General features: G+C 40.9%; 1 protein-coding gene across 5 annotated transcripts in view; it reads left to right on the forward strand.

Annotated features, from left to right (window-relative positions):
* TFDP2 (transcription factor Dp-2) overlaps nucleotides 1-25,819 on the forward strand; it is a 174,423-nt gene that overhangs the window by 106,415 nt on the left and 42,189 nt on the right. For all 5 annotated transcript variants that reach the window (XM_075546812.1, XM_075546814.1, XM_075546813.1 and 2 more), the window contains one exon: nucleotides 18,612-18,715. In XM_075546812.1, coding sequence (XP_075402927.1) covers nucleotides 18,612-18,715 — 104 coding nt within the window. The remainder of the gene's footprint in view (nucleotides 1-18,611; nucleotides 18,716-25,819) is intronic.

Genomic DNA, 25,819 nt, shown 5'->3' on the forward strand with positions numbered 1-25,819 from the left:
AGAGAGAGTAACTGCAAGGTCTATTCCCCCAAACACAGATACTATGGTGCAGTGAATTTTTCAATAAGCTCTTCTAGTCATTGTAACCCCCATCAAATGATTGAATCAATAAATAAACAATTGCCATGGAGCCAATTCTGATTCATAGTCACCCTACACGACAGAGTAGAACTGTTCTCTAGAGAGAACCCTACAGAGGCTGTAAATCTATAGGAGGTGACAGCCACATCACCACCCCCCTCCCCCAACCCAGCCCCTGAGGATCTTGTGGTTGGGCTCCAAATGACCGGATAAGACTATGAAAATGTGAGGTGATCGCCCACCAAGGGCATTAGCTAATAAGGTACACGGCACCCTTGGGGTTGAGAGAGACAATGAATAAGGTGTATAGAACCCTAATGTGGCGAGTGGTCATTTTTTCCGTCCTGCTAAACTTAAAATCAGCCATCCCAGAGAAGGAAAGATGAGTTTTACAACCACCAAGAAGTGACACTGAGGCATGGGCACATCCTTTGGTCTTGGGATCCCTGCACTGAGAATCACCTCAATCCAGGACACATTGAGCTGTGATACTTCACTGGGGCAGCAAGAGATGGTAAGAAGCCGCAGCAGATAAACTATGGCTGTCGAACCAGGAGACCAGCCCCTTAGTGGGTTTCCAGATGCAGGGAGTTAGAAAGCTAGGTACCTTGGGGTTGAGGCTTACTGGGGTGGCATCCAGCATTTATAAGCAGAGTTTAAATAGTTTTGTAACCCTTGCTCAATTAAGGAAGAGGCCCGGGGCCAGAGAGAGACCTCTCTATGGGCACTACTCAGAAAAGGCTGTCCTCAAGAAAAATATCATTATCTTGAGTTGTTTCTAATCCTGAATTGTAATCTGTTACTTCTTTAACAACTCCCATAATTTTGTCTGAGTTCTGTATGGCCATTTTAACCCTACAGCAGAGCAAATGCCTTAGGAAGGGCAAATGTTACCAGAATTGGTAAAGAAAATAAAAGGTTGAAAGGTGGAGGTGTGTTTGACCTCTGCTGCAGAATTAGCCTTGGGCGGTTCTTCTTGATGCTCCTCCTACTGGCTGTGTTACAGGAAGTCCAGCCGCCCCTGTCTTAGCATTTTTATAGGTGTGCATTATCCATGGGGATGTTCTGTCTTACCTGCTGTATAGATTTTGTATTTCCAGTTAAATATGCTGTTTTTTCAAGTTATGAGTTATCAATCTAGGTCATAGTCAGCCCCTGAGTTATCGATTTAATATACCCTGGTCTAATTCGCTTTCAGTGACACGTTGCTTACTGAAATTAGAAATACAGTCTTTTTTTCCTCTTTCTGATTATAGTTTTAATTATTCTTTGTAAAATACAATTCTTTTGGAATTACTATTTATTCTTACTGTCTTTGCTCCAATTCATGACCTCGTTACTTCAAACTTCACCTCCTGTTTCATCTTCTTTTCCAATATGTTCAGTGCATCATTGTCTGTGTGATCTTTCAAGGAGTGGTAGAAATAGGTTTGGCTCTTAAGCTAGAGAAGCTTGGGTCTCAATCTCATTCTCCCATTCATTTTTTGTTTATTTTTTGTGAAGTTAATTGTTCTTCGTGTTACAGTTCACTCATGGGTAAAAAAGAGGTAATGTTAGCACCTATCACATCAGGATTTCCACTAGTCAGAATTAAACCAGTGGCAGCTAACAACGAACACAACATGACATATGATGCATATAAATTGTCTGGTTTGATAACTGGTACATAGAATGTGCTCAAGAAATAGTTTTCATCTATATTTTTCTGTTTAAAACCTTTCAGTGGTTTCTTGTATCCTATGGCTTCTATATTCCAAGACTCTTTGTGTGGCTCTAGCCTCCAGCCTTCTTTCCCACTGTAGGCTCCTGCAGGAGAGAATACAGTTTATGCTTCTGAATCTAATCCTATTGTTAGTTAGTCAGAGACTGGCACGGGTGAAGAGATGATGGAGACAGGGATCTGGCAAAACTTGTAACACAAGGACAGGTTGAAATATGTTTTCACACATACTCCTCCAGCACAAAGTAAGGCGAAGGCAGGTGATAAGACACATTTCCTCGTCATTGGAAGAAACCAGGATATTGAAAAGGCTGAATGGGAAAAGACAGGATGTTTACCCTACTCCCACAATGACTGAATAGACTCTTCAGTTTGGGGTCTGAGCTGAGAGCACCACATGAAGTCTGGGGTACTGGGGTGCAGAAATACAGTCTTAAGGGTGCAAACTTCTCTGTTTGTAAAATGATATGGTTCAATTCTCCAGAATAAACCTGCAAATTAATTCTCATTAGTACTGCACTTAATGGAAGTGGTAGTCTTTACAGTAGTTATTAACAAATAGTTTAAAAGGGCAGCCAGGCAGGAAAGATGCGCTTGGCACTGGTTTCTTTGGCTTTGCATATTTTCTGACGAGACATTCATGATGAAGTAAAACCACGTGGTACTGGCACACAAGGTGACAGATCAGTAGAGCAGGTTAGAGTCAAGAAATTGACCCAATCGTATAAGTGATGGTAGCATTCATGTCGTTGTGGGTTAGTGTTTGCGCTCTTCATTAATGGCTGCATCTAGAAACAAAGCGAAAACCCTTGAGTCGTTCATTTCTACACCAAATCATTCCCGGTAGGGCAAGAATCTAATGCTTAAGATGAGGGCACTATCATATGGATCTTAGCCAAAAGACAAAAAAAGCAAGACTTTAAATAAGTCTTTCTAGGTTTCTAGAAACATGAGGGGAAGGTATCTGATACAATTTAACATGAAAGAATAGCATAACCAATTTTTTACACAATGACTTTTAAACAAAGGTGTTTAGCCATTGTTTGCTTTTGACAAATCAAAAACAATGAGATACTTTGTTTTAACCTAACAACTAACAAAAACAGTTTGAGAACACATTGCCATGTTAGGATGTGGGGAAATGGGCACTTACGCACTTATGAAGAGAAGATAAATGGATACAACTAAGGCATGTGACGGCATTTTTATAGCCATCACCATATTCTTTGTAAAATTAAAGAATTTCCCATTACTAAGATACTCAGTAGGAAAATTGTTGGAGCTGTAAAAGGAAATACAATGTATAAAAACTGAGGCAGCATTACATATAGATACTTAAAGATGTCTAAGATAGCTACACGGTGCGGTGCTATTAAGTGACGAGGCAAGCACGGAAATTAATTCCTGTACATTGGGCTTTAAAATGGAAATCACAGAAAATTCATTATTCTTAATTTTTTTTCCCATGAACTTTTTTAAAGATCATTTTAGTGGGGCTCTTGCAGCTCTTAAAATAATCCATACATCAATTGTATCAAGCATATTTGTGCACATATTGCCATCGTTATTTTATAAACTTTTACTTTATATTTAAGCCCTTGTTATCACCTTCCCCCCCCCCCAACCTCCCACCCCCCACCCGGCCATGAACTTTTGAAGTAACCTGGTATGTGTGAAAAAGAAATAATGCACACACATGCTTGTGTGTGCCTGGAATATTTCTGAACATTGTATAAGAACTGGCACCAGGAGCTGTCACGGGTGCAGGGGACTGACTGGATGGTGGTTGGGAGTGGCGGGAGCCTTGGTTTTCACTGTACAGTCTTGTCTCACAAGTCTTGTATCATATGCTTACATGCAGATATTCATGTACTCATTCATATTCATCCAAAAAACGTGTCGAATATTGCTATGTGCTAGGCGCTGTGCAAGGTGGCTGAAGCTAAGCCAGTCACAGGGTTTTGAGGAGGGTGATTTAGACACAAACGGTCGCTCAGGCTGCTGTGGCAGAGACTAGTTCTGTGCAGTAGTGAAAGATGAGCCACTTCAATGCTATTAATTTGCCTTTGTTTACATTAAAAGACATGGAGAGTTTAATGTTTGTTAGTTGCTGGTGTGTGGGCTCTGACTCATGACTCTTTCATGGTGAACTTTTGTATTATAATGAAACGATGTCCAGTCGGAGCCATTTTAAAAATTAATTAATTAATTAAAATCAAATACATGTAAAGTTCAGGCCCTCCATTGCACTAACCACATTTGAGGTGCTTAATAGTTACATGTGCCCACATACCGATGGATTGGACAGCGTGGGAACTGACCTGCCTGGCAGCAACTGGGTGGAGCCCAACACAGAAGCAAGAATGTATCAGGTGGCAACCATTGAAGGAGAGCAGTGGGGTGGATGAGAAATGGTGTCAAGATATGTTTAAAGATCGAGCCAATGGACTTGATTAATGATCGCATATGTGCTGTGATAGGAAGGAGTCAGCAGTGGTCTTAGGTTTTTGACCTCGACAGTTGAAAGAATGGAGTTGCCATTTATCAAGGTGAAGGGAAGGATGGTTTTTGGGGGGGCTGCCAAAAGTTAGATTTTGGACATGTAAGTTTTCAGTACCTGTTAGACATGGACATTGGCTGTAAAAGACCGTTTGAGAATAATACAAGCATTAATCTGTAGTGTGGGTGGGATAGGGGTAGGGATTGGTAGCCTCTGAGTATGTGAAGCCATGAGGCTTATTTAGATCACCTAGTGTGGAAGGAAGAAGGAGCTAGGGTGGCAGAGAGGTTTTGTGTTGAACTCGTAACTGCAAGGTCAGCAGTTTGATACCACCAACAGCTCCAAGGGAAAAAGACTGGCTCTTCTATTCCATTAAGAGCTACAGTCTCGGATACTTGAAGGATCAGTTCTACCTTGTCCCATAGAGTCACTTTGGGTCAGTGTTGACTCAGTGGCAGTGATAGTCAAAGGCAAGTGTGGAAGTGTATTGGGAGCCCTAGTGGTGCAGTGAAGAGCCCCCATAGGGTAATGGTTATCTGTCGGACTGCTAACCTCAAGGTTAGCATGCAAAATGACCGGCTTCTCTGAGGGTGAGAGAGGTTATCGGCTCCTGGAAAGGTTTACAGCTTTGGACATCCTATGGATTGCTATGGGTTGGAATCAACTCCAAGGCAGTGGTTTTGATTTTGGCTTAGTGAGGAGGGGTAGGCAGAGAAGAGGTTGAAAAGATCCAGTTAAGGCATCCCAGAGTGCTTAGAGAGGAAGGACTAGGAACTGGAACCAAGCCTGAGAAGGAGCAGTTGGTGGGACAGGAGGAGTAGCCAAGAAAGTGATGACGGCTTAGAGGACAAGTGAAGGGCCAGATGTGGTTGGCAGGGTAAGGTGAAAGCTGACGTGTGACCATTGGATTTAGCAACGTGGAGATTATTTTGGCAAGCGCTGTTTCTGTAGAGCTGTGGGGAATCATGGATGTGTTCAAGAGGAAAGACAGAGGAGCTGGCAATGTGGACAACCTTCATCGGGAGTTTGTTTATAAGCAGCCGAACTGAGTTGGTAGCTGGAAAGTGTGTGATCAAGAGAAGTCTAGTTTAATGATTTGCTTGTAAACCAGGATATATGATGTAGGTTTGTGAGCTGATGGGATTGCTCTCACACAGTGAGGGAAGGGTTGTGATGAAGTTGGAGACAAAAGGATACCTTATATACTCGAGTATAAGCCAACCCAAATATAAGTCGAGGCACTTAACTTTGCCACAAAACTGCATTAAATGTGCTGAAAAACTCAGCTTCTACTTGAGTATATATAGTAGTTGTTAGACAAATGCAGTGGACAGGTGTATGAGCTCCTATCCGTAAAACAGAATGTTTAAACTTGAAGAAAGAACATGTTTTCGGTGTATGAAACCGAGGCTCAATGAATCTAGAAGGACAGGGGCTGGGGGGAGGGGAATACAGAGGTACAGTGGGGTATAAGGGAGACGATGTCAAAAAGTTCATGTAGAAAAAGAGTGTTTGCCAGTTAATTGTGGTAGCAATTATACATTCTACTTGACATGATTAAAATGATATATGATAAAAGTATATAAGTATTAAAGCTCAATTAATAATAATTTTTAAAAAGAAAGACCATAGCTCCTGTTAGGGGACCAGAAGTGGAAACACAAGAGAATTGTATAATTTTTAAATAGCTTCCTAATAATAAATATGAATTTGTCTGGGTCATCTTTTTTTTTTTTTAACATTAAGGTTTAATTTACATCCAGTAGCTTACTTTTTTTAACTTATAGTTCTTCCAGTTTTACAAGACGTATACCAGCACAGCCTCGGTCACTGTTTAACTTTTATCAGCTAAGTCGTCTGTGTACACTTACTAACGTGTCTGGCTGCTGACCAGAGGTGTGGACTCACCAGCCACTCCATGGAGACAGATGTGGGATCTGCTTCTGTAAAGATTTACGGCTTTGGAAGCCTTGAGGGGCTTTCTGCTCAGGCTTGTGAGGTCCAGATGAGTTGAATTGATGGGAGAGCAGTGAGTTTGGGGCTGGGTTAGCCAGTGGGAGCTCTGGTGGCAGGCTGTCTGCAGCAGTTCCACTCTGCCCTACAGGGTCACCTGTGGCTTTGACTCAACTTTGCTAGCAATAGATTGGATGCATCACTACTTCTGAATAATCCTGTAAAATGAGGGATTATTTTTACCTAGAGTAAATCTAATCTGGGCCTTCTAGGAAAAAATGTGATACATACTTGTACAGAAGAGATTTTCCTTGAGTCTAATTCAGGCCACACACATATAAAGATTTCAGAAAGGTCGGTGAGATTACCTAACATCATGTAGACAAACTGCAAGGGAAAACAAAACAAAAGCTACAGAATCATAGAAACCTTTAGTGAACAAAGATATAAAAATATAAAGCTATTGTTAGTTGGTTTATCTGCTATGCACGTCTACACACTTCTGAAGGTAGCCTTTCCCAGATAATTTTGTGCTCTTCAATTTACACCAAATCAAAGTGGCAGTGTTGGCATCCTTGAGACTCAACTTGTGTTTCTTTTCATTCTTCTTTGAGTTTTAGGAACAACACTGAAGTTCGAAGAGGCAAGATGAGTGCTGCAGTAGGGATTGGAAGGCTGGGTTAACTGGAGAAATAAATCCAGGAACATTCATATATGTATATGGAAGAGTAATTATATTGAGAAAACATCCTAGCCCAGTCCTGATCAAATTCATTAGTCCAATACTAGTCCATGAATTCCTCTTCAGACTCATGCAGCACATGCAATGATGCAAAATGCAGGAAGATCGATCACAGGCTGATGGGTGAGAAGTCTTGTGGACCCAGAGGCAGTGGAAGCATCTCAGCGCTGGTGTGGGTCTCCATATAGCTTTTCCAGCTCTCTGAGTGTGGCTCTTCAATAGGAAGGTGAAGCAGAGAGAGGCTTTTGCAGGACTCAGCAAGCCTCCACGTGGCTAGTTGTGGCAGTTACATAATCTGTCACTTTGAGGAAGGGGGGGAGTCTAGCCTGTCAATCAGGTTGCAGCTTGATGACCTCATTTGGAGGTGGGGCACACTCACTCCCTGGGAGACATTGCTGACAATGAGCGTGATGGAGCTAAGCTGATGCAGCCAGAGCCCTGGAGCTGGATGAGCCACTGGAAGACCTTCACCAGTGCTGAGATGCTTTTACCACCACTGGACACATAAGACTTCCCACCCACTGGCCTGTGATCTTCCTGCATTCAGCGCCATTACATGTGTTTCGTGAATCTGAAGAGGAATTTATAGATTGGTATTGGATATATGAGCTAATATTGCACTTATGGACTTGATCCGGACTGGGCTGGGATGTTTTCTCAATAGTCAGTTGCTCTTGTATATAAAGCTCTTTCTTATACATACATGAATTTGTTTATGAATTTTTTTCTCTAGTCTACCGGACTAACACACTTGTCAATAGGAAGACGAAGGCAGAGAGAGAGGAGAAGTTCCCAGAATCCCTCATGAGAATTCCATGCCTGCAAGGAGGCATCATCAGGCTGTGACCTGATTGACAGGCTAGACTCCACCCCTTCACTCTTAATACCCTCAAGTTGACAGATCATATAACAACCACAGTTTCCTAACAAAATTCTCCTAGAACAGCCTTTTCTACCCTCAGAGAATGAGCGGCTCTCATGGTCTTGATAAGAAAAAAAATCCATCCATGCAATTTCCCTACCTTTTTCTCACCAGTGATGATTTCAGTTTTCTTAAGATGTTGTTCTAGTAAGTCCTGTGTTCTTTGCGAAAAGCAATCAAGGCGAATCTTCCCCACAAAGGCTATAACCTTCTGCGCTGACCTTTCTGCCCTGAAGTGAATGGGCCCAGAGATTCCCAAAGCAGTCACTGTTTTGACTGACTCTTGCTCTTGCTCTCTTGGTATTATTGGTAAATCTCAGATTTGTCCCAGGTTCCATAAAATCATCTTAAGTAGCTTTAACAACAACAAAAATCTCAACTGTGATCAAGTCAATGCTGACTCACAGTGACCTTGTAGGACAGGGTAGAATTGCATGTGAGTTTCTGAGGCTGTAACTGTTTACAGGAGTAGAAAGCATCATCTTTCTCCTAAGGAGTGGCTGCTGGTTTCAAACTGCTGACCTTGAGGATTGCAGCCCAACAGGTAATCACTACACCACCAGGGCTCATGTGTTTGCTTTAATCCTGCCTAAAAGAAACATACTTTGGAGGTTAGCAGGGGGAAGAAGAGAAGGAGTAATAAGGGGATAGAGGCTGAAGATAATGACCAGCAATAAGAAGAAGGAATCAGGAGCAGGACAAGCTAATGGGTGGGTTGATCAATTAGAATACAAAATGGTTACCTGATACGTTACCTCCCACCTAATTCACAAAAGTTCAAAGACTTGAAAGATCATCTCTGTGATTTACTGATCTTCTCACAATACTTTTCATACCGATTGAATCAACAGCTTGCAGAAGCCGATCTATTTGCCTAAAATTGAAACTTCTGAAATGCATTGGATCCCACTTTCAGTGGCTATCACTTCCATGGTAATCCAGCTGGCTTCTTCCACCAGGTTCTAGAAGTCGCCCGCAGTTTCTTCTGTCAAGGTTGATGGGCTTCCATAACTTGGCTCTTTTTTTTTTTTTTAGGTTTCACCAACATACAGTTTACATATTGTACATTTCAGTAGTTGAGTCACATTAGAGTTATACAGCCATCACCACTATCAATTCCAGGGTATTTCTTCTTCCTTGTTAGCTCTTCATTTCCTGCCCATGTCCCCTGCCATGTCACTGTGAAGCTATTAGTCCAGTGTTGTCTCTGTAGGTTTACCTATCCTGGGTTTCATACACAGAAAAACATTCAAAATCAAACAAAACGTAAATGGTCCAAAGACAACAGACAGAAACAAGAGAAAAACCTCAGTTGAAATGAAAATAGAAAATATTAAAACTGGAACTGTTATATGTTGGATCAAGAAGAAGATCAAATGCAAAGTGTCAGTTTGTCTTAGCTACTACTGCCTAAGAAGAAGCCTTTCCCATCCCTGGTCCACAGGCAGAGAGGAGTCGCCCGAGGCTCAGTCCTTGTGGGGGACCCTGGGAATGGGTTTGGGACTTTCACTGTCATCCATAGCCTTCTGCAAACTGTATTAATCTTGGCTCATTTTTCAGGTTCTTCCTGACTTTTCTTGCTACCCTCGATCCATCTAAAATGCTTATTTTATGTAAGACAGCATTTTCTTAAACTTGTTGCACATTTTTTTTAATCTGGGAGATGTCTACTAGAGTTTTACTACAAAATTGATATTATCCCTGATTAAAATTCTTTTATGTTCTCATGGTACAAAAAGTATTATATATTCGAAGCACCCTAACAAGACTAAGACAGGTACCGAGAGAGTTGTGTGCAGCTGTCCATGTTGTCAGACATGTTGTGAAAATGATTTGGTGGCCACATCTGACCTCCTCTGGCTATGGACAGGGGAGAAAGAGAATCCAACCCTCATCAGCCCATGGCTTGTTGTCTATGCGTCCACCTCCCTGCTGCTTTTCCCCTGTGTGGACACCAGCCTTTGTTCCCAGGACACTTGACTGCTCTGTTGGGTGGGGGGCCCAGAGAACTCACAGACAGTGGTCCTGATTAAGGGGGTTGATTAGAGAAGTTAGCAGGTTACCACAAGCCAGGACCAGAAAACATTAAGGTTACAGTCATTGGCCCACAACAACACCTCTCTCTCAAGTCCTCAGCTTCTTAGTCTCCTGGGCCAGGGGCTGCTCCTGCCCTGTGTTCTCTCTCACGGTCTCCTTGCCCCAGCCTGTGATGGCCAGCCTTCTTTGCCCTGTTCTCCGTACAACAGGCTCTAATCCATTTCAGAGAGATCTCAAACTGCTCCATTGGTGACTCTTCTGCCTGGATGGTCCTGGAATTTCTCTTCCTGCTTCTGAGAGAGCTCTCATATATGGAGGTCTATATGTTTTGTCTTTCCGCAGACCGTACCCCATGGAAACAAAGGGTAGTGGCTTGGTTTACATCCTCCAGGAGAGTTGGAGACTCAGAATATCCCTCCTTAATCCTGTCTGCTAGCACAACAGAACTCTCTTCGGACGAGATCAGACAGAATCACAGGCATAGGGCTAGAATTTACAGTACACTACAAAAGAGATTGTGGTTGGAAAGACATACTAACTGGCCATGTTAAAACATGATTTGTTTGCAGTAAACCAGGGCATGAAACCTTAGTAGCAATACTTTATTTTGGGTTTATCTTAATACAGTATTTTACTGAATTTTTTTTAATTGACCATATTGAAGGAGATGAACTATTGTTGGAACCTTCTAAAGAATTATTAAATGAAAGAAATCATTGGTTTCTGGGCAATTCTAATGGAAAACCAAAAGTGACCGATTATTCAAGAAATTGAAATTTTGAGGCAAAGCGTTGTGTCTGGGCCAGATTTGGCATAAGTTCCGAGTTCTCCGTTTCCTAGCCACGTTAACAGGTGACAGTTCTCATTTAGTTAATCCAAGTCATTTACTGGAACCAAAATCCAGTCACATTTTTTGATTTCTGTTTTTGTTTTATTAAATACATTGAATGCCAGGAGTTGACTTCTGGAAAGTGTGTGACTATTATTAGCCCCTACCCCCATCCCCCCAAAAAAGGGTATGAAAGCCAAGTAATTGTGAGATTTCATTTGGTTTGGCTTACTTACATTAACTGGGTTGAAATGTTGGAAGACTGGATGCTTTTTGTAGCCTATTTAAATGTAACCTTTGGAAACTAAAGAAAAAAAGTTGGCTGCTGACCCTAGTAGATCTGATGGAAATAAATGTTTGTCTAAATGCATTGCTTTTATTTTCTGGATATTACAACTGCTGAAATAGCTTTGAAGTCAAATACATTTGGGAATTTAGGATTTGAATCATGGTTTCTAGAGAAGAACCCTAATATCCCCAAAAGGAGGGAAAATGGTGACTAGAATTTCAAATTCCCCTGGAATCTAGATTTTCTGGACTCATTGAGGCTGATGGCCCCAAAAGCTATTACTTTAGGAAATCGTGATTCTTGAACCAAAAGTATCCCCTGAAGTCATTTAAGAAGCAAATAATAGTTGAGCCTAATTAGAAAGTATTGCATTAAGCATTATACTCTTTTAATGAACTATTGACACTTGATCAAATTGACACCAGCAACTTCAAAGGATGGATGAGAAATGGCGGATAGATTTGTGGAAGTTTGGAATGGGTTTAGAAAAGTTTGTCGAGAAAAGTATCACAAATTGAAGAATGTAACCAGTGACACTACATTTTATATGTGCAACATGGTTGAATTATCATGGTTGTTTTTTGTTTTTTTGGCTGTGCTATCAACCAGGAGCCCTGGAGGTATCATGGTTGTAAGTTAGGCTGCTAACTGCAAGATCAGCAGTTCGAAACCACCAGCCGCTCTTTGGTATCTATCTATATACCACTCCTATAGAAAGTTACAGTCTCTAAAACTCCAGGGAGCAGTTGGCAGTGAATTTGGTTTGGGTTTTGAGTACTGTTCACTAGAGCTATCCACTATTAAACTTGCTGTTCATCTGGCCAAATTTTCTATATATATATATAAGCATGTGTGTTGCCTGTATCTACTGTGTAGGTGTACACGCGGGCACCTCTGTATGTTTATATCGTTTTTAAAGTAAATGGAGTCATACTAATCAAATTCTCTTATATTACAAGGATATTTTTTCAGGGCAACGCATGCAGTTTCTGAGTATTTTTATTTCTTAGAGACATCATGAGTGTTTGTATATTTTAGGGGTATCATACACTTATACCAAAAAGTGTTAAAGTATTTTAACTTGTTACCAGTTTCTTGCATTTTATCCACAATGCTACTGACCTAAGACATATTACTGTCCTTCCCTGCTTAGTTTCTTAGGCTGTATTTACACCAGAGCGGTTGCTAGCCGAGAGGTATGTATATCCATTTATTAATTGGGACATGGCTGCAGAGGCAGGGATTGAACTTGCTGCCCCTTAGCCAACAGAATGCAATTGGAAGGACATTCATTGATATGGAAGGAGTCTTTAAAGCACATCAACTTGTTTTTAAAGCACGGATTTACACTTTCATACTCAATTTGAGTCATGATAAACAGTCCCATTGTCATGCCACCTTCCAGAAAACTTCTACAGTAACCAGCTATTGTGACCAGCAGGTTGTGTACAGAGGACTGTGTCACTTGTCCCCGGCTATCTTTAGCACTGTTGTTGGGTGTCCTGAAGTCAGTTCCAGCTCTAGCAGCCTCATAAGGTAAGAATCCATTGGCCCCTAGGGTGCCCTAGCAGCCTGTGAACTTTGTGTGACACTCACATACTTTTGGCTACAAGGACCAGCAACCCCAGTTGAAGCCATGTAAAACATGAAAACTTTGGTTTGAGGAAGGCCTCAGTGTGGAGGGGAAGCCCACTTTGAGTCTTGGCATTTCTGACCTCTAACCCGTACTGGGTCAGCTTTGCCCTCAGGTCAAATGTTTGAAAGTAGATTCCAACCGCAGGTAGGGACAGTCTTGCCCTCGGGGAACTTGTCTGGGCATGTTCTTCCTGATTCATCCAGGAGGTCAGCCTGCCATCGCAAGTTTGGGCACTGGTGGCCACATAGTTATGAGTCATTCCCGACCTCAGCCCTCAGGACCCATTCTGTTTATTTCTGCAATCTAAAATTACGTACATAGCATTGTCCTTTCTTCAGTTTGGTCCCGCCTTCTACAGGGTTCAACTGATCTGCCACTGATGACTATGCTGATTCCCTCCCTTGACCCTAGTCTCTCATCGGCCTTGTGGCCAGGAATTCCGTTAGACACCTTCATGGCCTCATGCTGATTAGTGACTTCTTTTCCTGTTTAAGACAAGATATTGATAATAATATAAGGAAAAGTGCATTTTGTCACACCCTTTACAAATTAGGGTATTATTTAATTTCTTAATCTTTATCAATCTGGCAGCTGAAAATGTGTGTTTTTTAATTTTTGAGTCTTTAATAAATAAAATAAAATATTTTTAGTATGATATCTGCCGTTTAAATTTCTCCATCATGTGTTCAACTTATTTTCATATTGGAATATTATCTTTTTCATATTGATTTATACCAAACCAAACTCACTGCCATTGAGTCAGTTCTGATTCATGGCGACCTTGTCGGTTAGGGTAGAACTGCCCCTGTGGGCGTCTGAGACTGACTGGTTGACAGGAGTAGAAAGCCTCATCTTTCTCCAGAGGAGCAGCTAGTGGCTTCAAATGGCTGCTCCTGCAGTTAGCAGCCCACTGAGTAAACCCCGTGCCACCAGGACTCCCACTGATTGTATAAGTGATTGCAAATTTGTTTTCCCAGTCTGAGATTGGGTCTTTTGTTATACAGAAGATGTCAATTTTAAAAAGTTAGGCAGTCATTTTTGTCACTCTTTTCCCTTAGAATTTCTAAGTTCTCTAACATGCTTACAAAGGACTTGCTCATTGATGTTATTCTATTATTTGCTTTAAAAAATACATATGAGATAGAAATTCATATGCCAAATAATTCATCTTTTAAGTATATAAGTCTATGGGCTTTTGTATATTAGGAAATACCTGCAACCATCACAACAGTAATTTCAGACTGTTTTCATCACTTCAAAAAGACTCTTTAGCTGTCACCCTATGAAATGGTAGGAGTAGTCCGAAACTGCAGACCGGATGAGATCAGCTTCAGCCAAATCTGATTTCTGTAAAGTGGAGCTCAGACATAGCTCTACCTGCCAAGCTGCTTTTCAAAATCCAATCCTAGGAGGCAGCAGGGGGTGGGGGTGTGTGACAGCAATGAGGACTGTATAAACCCACTTGAGAATGAATAACAGAATGGTTGGTGAACAGATTTACCTAAGGCACAGAAAAAAAAAGTGTGTGTGTGTATAAAATAAGGGTTCATGGGGGGAGGGGATAAAGGGGGGCTGATATTGAAGAGTTCAAAAAGAAAGAAAATAATTTTAAAATGATGACAGCAATTGTACAACTGTGCTTGAGCGAATTGAACTATGAGTTGTTATAATATTTGTAAGAGTGCCCAATAAAAATGATTTAGAAAAAAATAAAACCATTCCTGACACCAGCTATTAGCCCACTTTGCTCTACTCCTCTCTTGGGTTTGACCATCCATTTCAGCGGTCACACAGGACTCGCAGGTTCAATGGCTTATTAAGGAAGCAGTGAGGTGTGGCTCCAGATCAGGAGCCGCAGATTTCAACTTCTCATCAGGAAACAGAGGGACATCTCCATCTGCCAATACAGGTTCCTCTCGGTCCCCTCAGGATAGGCTCCCTGCCATCTGTTACCACCAGCTCAGCTGTAGGGTCCCTTCTGGGGCTGTCACCACCACTGACTCTGCTTCTGGGCCCTCTAGGCCTCCCACTGTCTTCAGTATTGCAGTCATTGATTCACGATACAGTTCTTTTATGGGATTCCTTGCCTCCCCATTCTGCTTCTTATCTTCTCGGTCACCTTCCTTCTTTTGCTGGCTGTTCCCTGACTCTGTCCCCTACCCCACCCCTCCCCCCCACACAGGGGATTTGCTACATAATAAGAAACTTGTCAGTTTTACAGCAGTGGTCTCTCCCAGCAGGGGGCCACAACTGACCATTCCCCTGGGTGGGTCACAGATGCTTCATTTGCATAGTAGACTCCTTTATTTTGCATAATTTGTTGACTGCCGCTGCAAGGTACATACTAATCACAGGACAGACTACAGCCTTAGACCCCAAGATAATAGCCAGGTCCCTGGAGCCCATTGCAACTCATAGTGACCCTGTAGGACAGAATAGAGCTGGCCCATATGGCGTCCCAGCCTGTGAGTTACAGCCGCTGACTGACACGTCTCATTGCTGTGAAGCTGCTCATAGGTCAGTCAACCGGCCTTTGGGTTACTGGCTGGGTCCTTTAACTTCTGTGTCACCACGGTTCATGTTGGCTATCACCTGGGATCAAACAAAAGTATCGAGCCACAAGTGATTAACAGTTTACTCAGGAAATACTAAGCAATCTCCACAAAAAAGTAACAAACCTGGGGTAGAAAACTAGGACAAAGGTAACTTTGTGGTAGGGTGGAATCTCGAAACTGTTTTTCCAAAGAACTAACGCAGAAAGCCACCAAAAGGGACTAATTTCCTCTTCTCCTAATCCTCCCACCCCAAAACCACCTTTCATCTAAAACCTGCCCGTTTTGGGATGTTTTATATAAATATGTCATAATTGTGATTTTTGGGGACTACACTTACAAATACTTTTTGTAGCTGAATAGTATTCTCTTTTTGTTGTTAGTATTCTACTCTTATGGGTATATTAACGTTTTGTTATTCTTTAGTTGATGGGCATATGGATTGTTTTTAATTTTGGCTCTTATGAATAATAAATAGTCCTATAAACATTTGTGTACAAATGTTTGTGTACCAAAAAAGCGTGGACATGTTTTTTATTTCTCCTGAGTATATGCCTAGGATTGGGTAATCATGTGTGGTCATTCTATGGTGAACTTTCTGAGAAACTGATACACTGTTTTCCAAAGCAACTGCACTGTTTTGTGTATGAGAGTTCTGAGTTTTTTTCACATTCTCTGCCAACACTCTGTGTCTAGCCATCCTCTTGACTGTGAAGTACTGGCTGTCTCACTGTGATTTTGCTTCTCATTTCCCTAATGCGCACTGCAAAAGCAGATACCTATACTTTATCCTCCATTAGGAACTGTAGTACAAAAGTTTTTAATTACTAGAAAGGTACTGGGTAACTTTTCTTCCTGAAAAAGGCATGATAGGCCTGATAAATTTGAGAACTACGGTTAACATTTGAGAAGAATGGGAATTCCAGAACTCTTCATTGTACTCTTATGGAACCTGTACATGGTCCAAAGGCAGTCATTGAAGCAGAACAAGCGAACAATGGTGGTGTGAAATCAGGATAGGTGTGCACCATTGCTGTATCTTTCACCATGTGTATTCTATGTATTGTTGTAGCCACTGTGTCAGTCTCCTCAAGGGCCATCCTATTTTCCCTACTTCACAACTTTACCAAGCATAATGTCTTTCTACAGGGACTGGTCTCTCTTGACAGTATGTCCAAAGCGTTTTTGCCATACTTGCACCTAAGATAAGGTGACCAGATTTTAACATTGGTAAAGCAGCCACCACCGGGACACCATTGATAAAACTCATATCCTGGTGAAATAGCCACATGGCAGCTGAAAACCGTATACCTAGCTTGCCGTGCATTCTTTAAAAAAAAATTGGATTCCCGCGGGATGTGGGAAAAATGATTAAAAATCAGGACTGTCGGCTAAAAGCGGGACATCTGGTCACCTTACTCTAAGAAGCACTATGGCCATGGTTCTTCCGGGACAAATTTGTTAGTCCTTTTGGCAGTCCATGAGACTTTAAATATTCTTCTCCAACCCCACAATTCAAACACCTTGGTCATTTTATTCCATGTCCAACTTTCACGACTTAGTCCTCAATGTAACATCCTTGCTTTTTGATACCCTAAAGAGGTCTTGGACGGCAGATTTACCCATGGAAACGCATCTTTTGATCTCTTGACTACTTCTTCCATGGCGTTGATTGTGGATCCAAGCAAGACAAAATCCTCCACAATTTCAACCTTTTCTCCAGTTGTCATGATGGTACCTATTGGTCCAGTGTTGGGACTTTGGTTGTCTTTACGCTGAGTTGTACTCCCCACTGAAGGCACAATCCTTGGCCGTCATCAGCAAATGCTTCAAGTCCTCTTCTCTTTCAGCAAGGCAAGTTGTGGCAACTGCATACCACAGGTTGTTAATAAGCCTTCCTTCAGCCCTAGTGCCACATTCTTTTCATACAGGCCAGCACCTCTGATTAGTGAGAGGGTACAACCCTACACACATCTGGATGTTAAACAATAACCTCGGAAACTGCGCTGTATGAAGAACTTAGTATCCAGATCAGAGGAAGGCTTATTAATAACCTGTGGCATGCAGGTGATACAGCCTTTCTTGGTATTTTCTATTTGCACTTATTTCAGTCTAAGAGAATCATTGGTAAACTGTAGTTTGTCCACAGAAAGTAGATGATATAATAGTTTAGAAAACTTGATTATTTTTTGTTTTTGCTTTGTTGGTAGACCTATGCTATCTTAATTTTAAATTTATTATTAAAATTTAAAACAATATAGATACCACAAATTCCAACATCAGTAAATTGTTAGCATCGTGAGTTTTTCTTCTAGTATTTTCTTAAAAACAAAATGATAAATGCAACATTCTGATGCTGTTGTTGTTGGTAGCAGTCGTCAGATTGGTTCGATTCACAGTGACCCTGTGTGCAGCAGATTGAAATACTGCCTGCTCCTCCACCATGTCCCACAATTGTGGGATTATAGTCCATTCTTACAGCCACGGTATCAGTTCATCTCCGTCAAGATCTTCTTTTTTTCTCTGCCCTCTACCTTTCCACGCATGAAGTCCTTTTCCAGAGACTGCTCTCTCCTGATGAAATGTTCAAAGTGCTTGAGAGGAAGTCTTGCTATCCTCACTTCTAAGGAGTATCTGTGGCTGTATTTCTTCCAAGAGATACCTGGTTTTCCTTCTGACAGTCCTGTTAATATTCCTCTCCAGTACCGAACTACAGAGCCATTGGTTCTTCTCTGGCTTCCTTATTCAATGTTTTTATGAATAGCATCGGAACATGGTCAGTTAACATTTTGATACACATTAAATTTTATATAAAAATACAGGCACTGCCTAATTTTTATACCTTAAACATACTATCAAATTAAAATAGATATTTATTTTACTTTTATCAGGTTGGATCCCTTACATATATCTGTTCTATGATCCCTAATAAAATCTAATTTGATTTCTCAATTATTTGATATCGGTTGTGATGTGTATTATATTTTCTAGATAGTTTCTCTAAAGTCAGTGTAACAATGGGCTCAAACATAACAGTCGAGAGGATGTGTTTCCATCTGTTGTGCACAGGGTTACTATCAGCAGCTCCTGATAGCAGAAAAATTAGATCGAAACTAAAAGTGTAGAGGTTAACTGTCAGATTGACTTGAACTACTGTATAATTTGTTATTTACCACAGCAAACCAGACATTAGTACGACTTTTTTCATTAAGGCATCTTGTTTAGAAGTTGCTTCTGAAGAAATGATGAACTATCTTAGCAAAACTGGATGTATGACTCTGGATGTGTAGGTTGGTCGGTAGAATGTGTCCCTAACCTAATGCTAATCGAGGGTTTTTATATCATTTCAGGTAACATTTCATTTGTTGCATTTCCAGTTGCCAGCACCAACTCCCCCACAAAGATTTTACCAAAAACCTTAGGACCAATAAATGTGAATGTTGGACCCCAAATGGTAAGACAGTTATAAACTCTTTAGTGTTTGCAACTGCAAAAATAACTTTAAAAAAATAATTTACTGCAATTAGTTGTCTGAATGACATTAGGTCTGCTTTACCAATTAAGCTAAGTTATCTTTATCACTTTTTAAAAGATTTTATTTGAATCTGAATGTAATATTGGCTAAGTCTTGAAGTGTGCAAATACATCGGGCTCTTCAACATTTAACCTTCATGTATTTGAATCTATGGATTATAGATATGTAGTTAAAGTGGTTTTATTTATTTCACTTTTTGTGTGAGGTTCTTCATGTTTTTAGTACCTTTAATTAAATTGATTTGAAATCTGTTGTTTTATAGTCTCATCCTTTTCTTTCTCTTATTAAATCTTTACCATCATAAATTGTGTTCTCATATATATTTAATCTACAGTTCAAAAGTTAATTGGGGGGAGCAGGGAGGGAGGAGAAAATGAGGAGCTGATGCCGGGGCTCAGGTGGAGAGTGGGTGTTTTAAGAATGATGATGGCAGCATATGTACAAATGTGCTTGACACGATGGATGGATGGATGGATTGTAAAATGAGTTGTATGAGCCCCTAATAAAATTATTTAAAAAAAATTTTTTTAAAGAATTAATCTGTGAAATTTTTTTAAATTAAAAGATCATTTTATTGGGGACTTGTGTTAGTCTGGGTAGACTAGAGAAATAAAATTCATAGACACTCATATGTTTATAAGAAAGAGGTTTATATGCAAGAGGAATTAAATATTGAGAAAACATCTCAGCCCAGTCCAGGTCAAGTCCATGTGTCCAATATTAGCCCATTTTTCAGATACCAATCTATAAAGTCCTCTTCAGACTCATGAAACACATGCACTGATGCCAAATGCAAGAGGATTACAGGCCAGTGGGTTGGAAGTCTTGTGGATCCAGTGGCATTGTAAGCATCTCAGCAGTGGCAGGGGTCTCTATGTGGCTTCTCCGGCTCCCGAGGTCTGATTGCATCAGACTAGGTCCATGTGGCTTCTCCAGCTCTGAGGGTGTAATGCCATCTGTCTTGTCAGTAGAGTCTCAGGGAGTCAGCAGAGAGAGTGTGTGTCTTCTGCCTCCAAGGAAGAAATACAGGATTTCCCAGAATTCTCAGGAGAAGGCCATATCTACACAGAGGCTTCATTGGCTATGATCTGATTGATAGACTAGACTCCACCCCTTCACTCATAATCCTCTTATGTTGACACCAGATTATGTAACTACCATAGGACTCTTACAACTCTAATTACAATCTATACATCGGTTGCATCAAGCATGTTTGTACATATATTGCCTTCATTCTTTTCTATACATTTACTTTCTATTGAGTGATGTGAAATTCTTTAAATTAAAAATATTAAGGGGTGAAAAAAAAGAGGACCTGATGCTTAAGTGGAGAGCAAATGCCTTGAGAATGATTGGGGCAGGGAATGTATGGATGTGCTTTATACAATTGATGTATGTATATGTATGGATTGTGGTAAGAGTTGTATGAGTCCCTAATAAAATGTAAAAGAAGAAAAGAGAAAAAAATGATTAGGGCAAAGACTGTACAGATGTGCTTTATACAATTGATGTATGTATATGTATGAACTGTGAAAAGAATTGTATGAGCCCCAATAAATTGTTAAAATAAATAAAAAATAAATTAAAAAAATATTAAAGGGAAGTGCAAGATACTGAATCAGAAATATTGAATGGAAAATATCGAACACTTCTAAAGGTGTTAAATAATTATGCCAGAGCTTGAAGTGTGCAGAATAGTCAGAAAACCTTACCTACATGGGAAATGACTTTTACTGGTAGTTTTCTAATTATATATATTTGACAGAAACATACCTGCAAACATGAATTAAATATGTTATTCAAATACTTTAAAATAGATACTCAATATATTCTAAAATCTACCACAAAATGAAACAAAAAACTATGGTGGTTCTACATTGGGCTAGCTGCAAGGTTAACTGTTTGAAACCACCAGCTCCACTGTAGGAGAAAGATGAAGCTTTCTACTCCCATAGAGTTACAGTCTCAGAAACACACAGAAGCAGTTCTCCTGCCCTGCCCTATCAAGTTGCTGCGTGATAACTTCCTAGGGAAAAACACGAACAGTTGGGGTTGTGTGAAAGTTAAGTGCTTTTGTTGAGATTACTTGAGATATATAAAATATAAAGCCCCAATTATCATGATCCCAATTCTACCTTGCGGTCCTGGTTAAACCAGAGGATGCACAGCAGTGCAGTAGGGATCTGGAAACACGGAATCTAGGACGGATGAACCCCTCAGGACCAGCGGTGGGAGTGGCGACACTGGGAGGGAAGGGGGTGTAGAAAGGGAGAACCGATCTTGGGGATCTATGTGTAACCTCCTCTCTGGGAGATGGGCAATGGGAAGGTGGGTGAGGGGAGACGCCAGGCAGTGTAGGATAAAATAAAATAATGATTTATAAACTATTAAGGGTGCAGGGGAAAAGGGGGAGCGGGGATGGAGGGGGAGGGAAAAAAAGGAAAACGAGCTGATTCCAAGAACCCAAGTGGAAGGCGAATTTTGAGAATGACGAGGGCAACGAATGTATAAGGGTACTTTACTCAATTGATGTATGTATGGATTGTGATAAGAGTTGTATGAGCCCCAATAAAAAGATTTATTAAATTATATATATATATATATATATATATATATATATATATATATAAAGCATGTTTGTAAGCCTGATATTGCTGAAAGCAACACCCAGAAATATGGCTCTGGGGGCTCACTTTAATTCAGGACACTGGAGAGTAGGAGAAAACAGAAAAGCTTGAGGTCAGAGAACAAGGTCAATGTGAGAAAAGTAGAGGAAAACAGAAATTGGGATGCAAGAAGAGGATTTTAAACTCTTAAGAGTTCACCAGGAAAACGTTGCTGGAAAATATTTGGGGTCAAATCAGATGGCTGTCTGACACAGAGATGGAAGGTCCTTGGAGGGATAGACATCTGCCAGGGTAATGGCAGCAGTTGAGTTGAAGAAGAAACGTGAGTATCAGAAATTTTGATGAATGTGTTACTTTGGCTTTGTATTCAATGTATCTGTCACCACCCTTAACATACATACATAAGCAAACACCACTTCAACATCTTAGTTTTTTAACAGGGCAGCTTGGAAGACTCCAGAACTATACCTCATTTCACTGGCCTCAATTACTGTTAGCAAAAGTTCTTAAACATTAATGCAATGACTTTTTGTTTACAATGCTTTCTTCTTACCATCTGTGGAGTGTGATGTTTTGGTTTAGTTTTACCCATAGGTCAACCCTGGGGACTGTGTTAAATTGCTTAGACAAAAATCTTTCTTAACATATATCACAGTTTCAGAAAGTCTAAAAGTATGTACACACATTTCAGATGCAGAAAGCCATTATCCTTGGTTGGTATGAACTGTTAATAAACTGCAGAATCCAGCCTAAAGCTTCTCCACAATTTGCTGTCAGTATGTAATCTAGCTCCATAGCTCATAGAGATATAAATGCAGGTAAAAACTCCGGTTTCAAGGTAGCCCCAGATGTGTTTTCTAACTTTTGTTCATTTTCCCCTTGTTAGACACTACAGTACAGGCAAATGAAGTACCATAGGTATAATATATCCTAGCTTTAAGTCCAGCCCTATCTCAAACCACACCGACTGTCATTATGTCCCTGCTCATTGAGGAGAGAGAACTGCGCTGTGAGGTGTGCACATGTGCCTCTGAAGAGTTTTCAAGGATGTTATTCAGATAATGATGATTTCATTTGTTTGTAAAAAATATATTTATGTCTCTCAAATAATTTTTAAAACAGTGTGAGGGCCGGAATGGCTCATCTATCTCAAAAGTTTGCGCACCTGGCCCTGCTAACCCATGAGGTCAGCAGTTCAAAATCACCAGCTGTTCTGCAGGAGAGAGATGAGGCTTTCTACTTCTGCAAAGTTAATCTTGGAAATCCACAGGCGCAGTTCCACCCTAACCCATGGGATTGTTGGGTTGTAATCAACTTGACGGCAGCGAGCTTATGTTTGTTTTCTTTCCTGTTTTCGTTTTGGGTAGTTTATTCAGTGTTTAAGCTGCTGACTGTAATTGGAAACCAGGAGCCACTCTGTTTAAGAAAAGATGTGGCAGTGGTTTATGGAAAGATTACAGCTTTGGAAACCCTGTGAGCCAGTTGCACTGTGTCCTATGGGTTTGCTTTGAGTTAGAATCAGCTTGCTAGCAATTAAAAGATCTCACTAATCCAGAAATACAAAGGGTCTTCAAACTGTTCGTGGGAAAATAGAATTTAAAGCTAATGGAATTTCTCTGTGAAATTTTTTGAAGCCCCCCTCATATTATTCTGCAGTCTTTGGGCTTCTAAGACTTTCTAGAGTTGATATTTTCCCCACAGGAGTGATGAGTACATAGCTTTATTTGTTGGTTTTTGTTCTTAGATTCTCAGTGACTGCTCTTTCAGTATCTGAATTCAGAAGGGGAGAGTCTAGCCAATTGAATTGTACTTTGACTTGTGACCAGGGTTCTTTTAATTAAAATAATAAAAATTGAATGTTTCTTGTAATGAAAAAAACAAAGTTTTTAAATCAAAAACAGAAACGTTTAATATAGCCCTTTATATTACTTTCCCCCTCAGAATATCTGTGTATGGTTTGTTTTTACTCTTTATTGTGACTTGGGTGAAGGGTTACAAAGCAGATCCTCAGTTTTATAGTAAACGGCTCATACACATTTGTTTCTGTTAATCCATTACAATCTCAGTGTTCCAGCTCCTGTTTCCACTCCTCCATCTTTCTGAACTTTGTCCTGGGCACGAATGTACAAGCTTTTGGCTTTTTTTTTACTGCAGATGGCAGTAGTGCGTCAGCTGTGCCAGTTGAGGGCAGAAACTCCCCAGAAGATGAGTTCATTTCCTCTCTGATTTTCATAGACAATTCTGTTGTCAGAGAAGCCGCATTATTACGTATGAATTAGGATGCCTTTCTTTTTTGTGTATTTGGCGCGGGGGTTGGTGGGGATGGAGTGGGGGCCTTGGACAAAGTAGCTGATCCAGAATATTTTAATCTCTAGTTTTAATTAGGTATTTCAAATTTAAGCCTAGGGTTACAAAGCTTGTCCAGCTCATCACCCATAAAACAAATTTTCCTATACTCATGGTTGATCAAATCCTATTTCCTTTGGTTTCCTCTCTTGAGTTTCATTGCCAGGACCGGAGCTTATCAGTGCAGTGTACCTCACATGGACTTCTGACTTGTCCACTTGTCCTGTCAGTTGAAGTCTGTCATTCCTCTGATTTGTTATTCAGAAAATATCTCAGGGCTTCCTGCGTACCAAACCCTGTGAAAAGAACACGGTGTTGCTAGAGATAGTAGCTCACAGATCAGCAACCAGTAACCCTCTTAGTGGAAAAAGAACATCAATCAGACACAGCATAGTAATTCATTTCCAGTGCCATTCTCAATATAAAGGCCCAGTTTTCCCCTAGTTCCTGGCTTCTTTCCTATATCGTTTAGGTCAGGTGAACATCAGATGAGCTTGTATGCTACTAATAACAAGCAAATCTAGGAAAAGATTCGCTTAGTTAATAACATTGCTCAGGCGGTACAATCTGTTCCAAAGGTCAGTTGGAATCTGTAGGATTGCTTTTGGAGCCTCTTGTTTTGTAACACCCGGTTTTGAGAACGTCCTGCTGTAGAAATAGGTGCCCTGGAGGAGTAGTGGTTACACGCTGGGCTGTGAGCTAAGAGGTCAGTAGTTGAGAACCATGGGCAGATGGACTGTCTGTTCCTGTAAAGTGTCCCAGCTTCAGAAACCCACAGGGCAGCCCTGCCCAGCCCTGTAGGGTCTCTAGGAGTCGGCATCAGCTTCATGGCAGTGCATTTGGTTTTTTGGTTTCGTTGTAGAAATAAGAGAAGTGGTGGCTTGGTGGGTTATGAATTGAGCTGCTATCCAACAGGTCAGCAGTTTGAAACCGGCAGCCACTCCTCAGAAGATGGGGCTTTCTACTCCCTTAAAGAACCTCAGGAACCCACAAGGACAGTTCTACCTTGCCCTAATAGAGTCACTATAAGTAGGCATAGCTCCTTATAAGGTATTTTCATACTCAGTTTTATGGATTCCCTTCTGGCATACAGTAAACAGAAACCATTTCATCTCGTTGTTTATAACAGTTGGAGTCTTCTTTCTCAGTCCAGTAAACATATTGTGCCATTTTTATGAGTGCCTCACCTTGCAAAGAACATACCTGAGTTCTCCGCCCTTAACGATCTTGGGTTAGGGGTTGGGGTGGGCGGTGCTCACGTAACTTGCCATGCTAGGCAGCACTCGATGCAGTGCAAACCCATCGTCTAGCACTCACGGTTTCTCCAGGGCGCGCTGCCGAGCGCCTTCCTTTGTGACTAATCTGGGGGCCTGTTGAAGGTAATCAGAATTCTCTGGATATCTGTTAGTATTGACATTATTATTAACTCTCAAACTAGTGAGCCATTTCTTAAGTATTTGCAAGTAGAAACATCCATCTACCTTCAACTTTGGCATAATGTCACATTAACAGAAGATAACAAGTGTTCAGTAGATGCTAAATGTTGAAAGGACATTAATAACTAAGTCTGAACTGTATTTATGCTTCGGAGGTGATTGCTGGGTGGTTTCTTTCAAAAGGAAACCAACAGTTTGAGACACCTAGTGTCTCTGTGTACATGGCAGGCATGGAAAGCCTCCTTGACTGTTCCCCTCAGTCCAGTAACTCAAGCTCTATTGCATTTCTGTGTAGCAACCCTGGAGAGCAGGGTCGGCCTGCCCCTGCAGGTTTCTGAGACTGTGCCTCTCCATAGGAGTAGAAAGCCTTTGCCAATGAAACTGTTGGCAGAAAGAGTCTTTCTCCAGCAGAAGACTGGCTTTGAACTGTTGATCTTGTAGTTAGCAGCCTAACCTCTACGCCGCCAGGGCGTCCTTTCTAGATTCTATAATTTCATAGAGAGGCCATTATTTCCTTGGTTGTTAAAGCATTGTCGGTTGTCAGCTTAATCCTCCCAAATTGCTCTTTACTTGCTGCAGCCTGCACTGTGATCTCAGTTAGATGTCAGCATTCA

The sequence above is a fragment of the Tenrec ecaudatus genome, chromosome 4 (assembly GCF_050624435.1).
Source record: "Tenrec ecaudatus isolate mTenEca1 chromosome 4, mTenEca1.hap1, whole genome shotgun sequence".
Classification (NCBI taxonomy): Eukaryota; Metazoa; Chordata; class Mammalia; order Afrosoricida; family Tenrecidae; genus Tenrec; species Tenrec ecaudatus.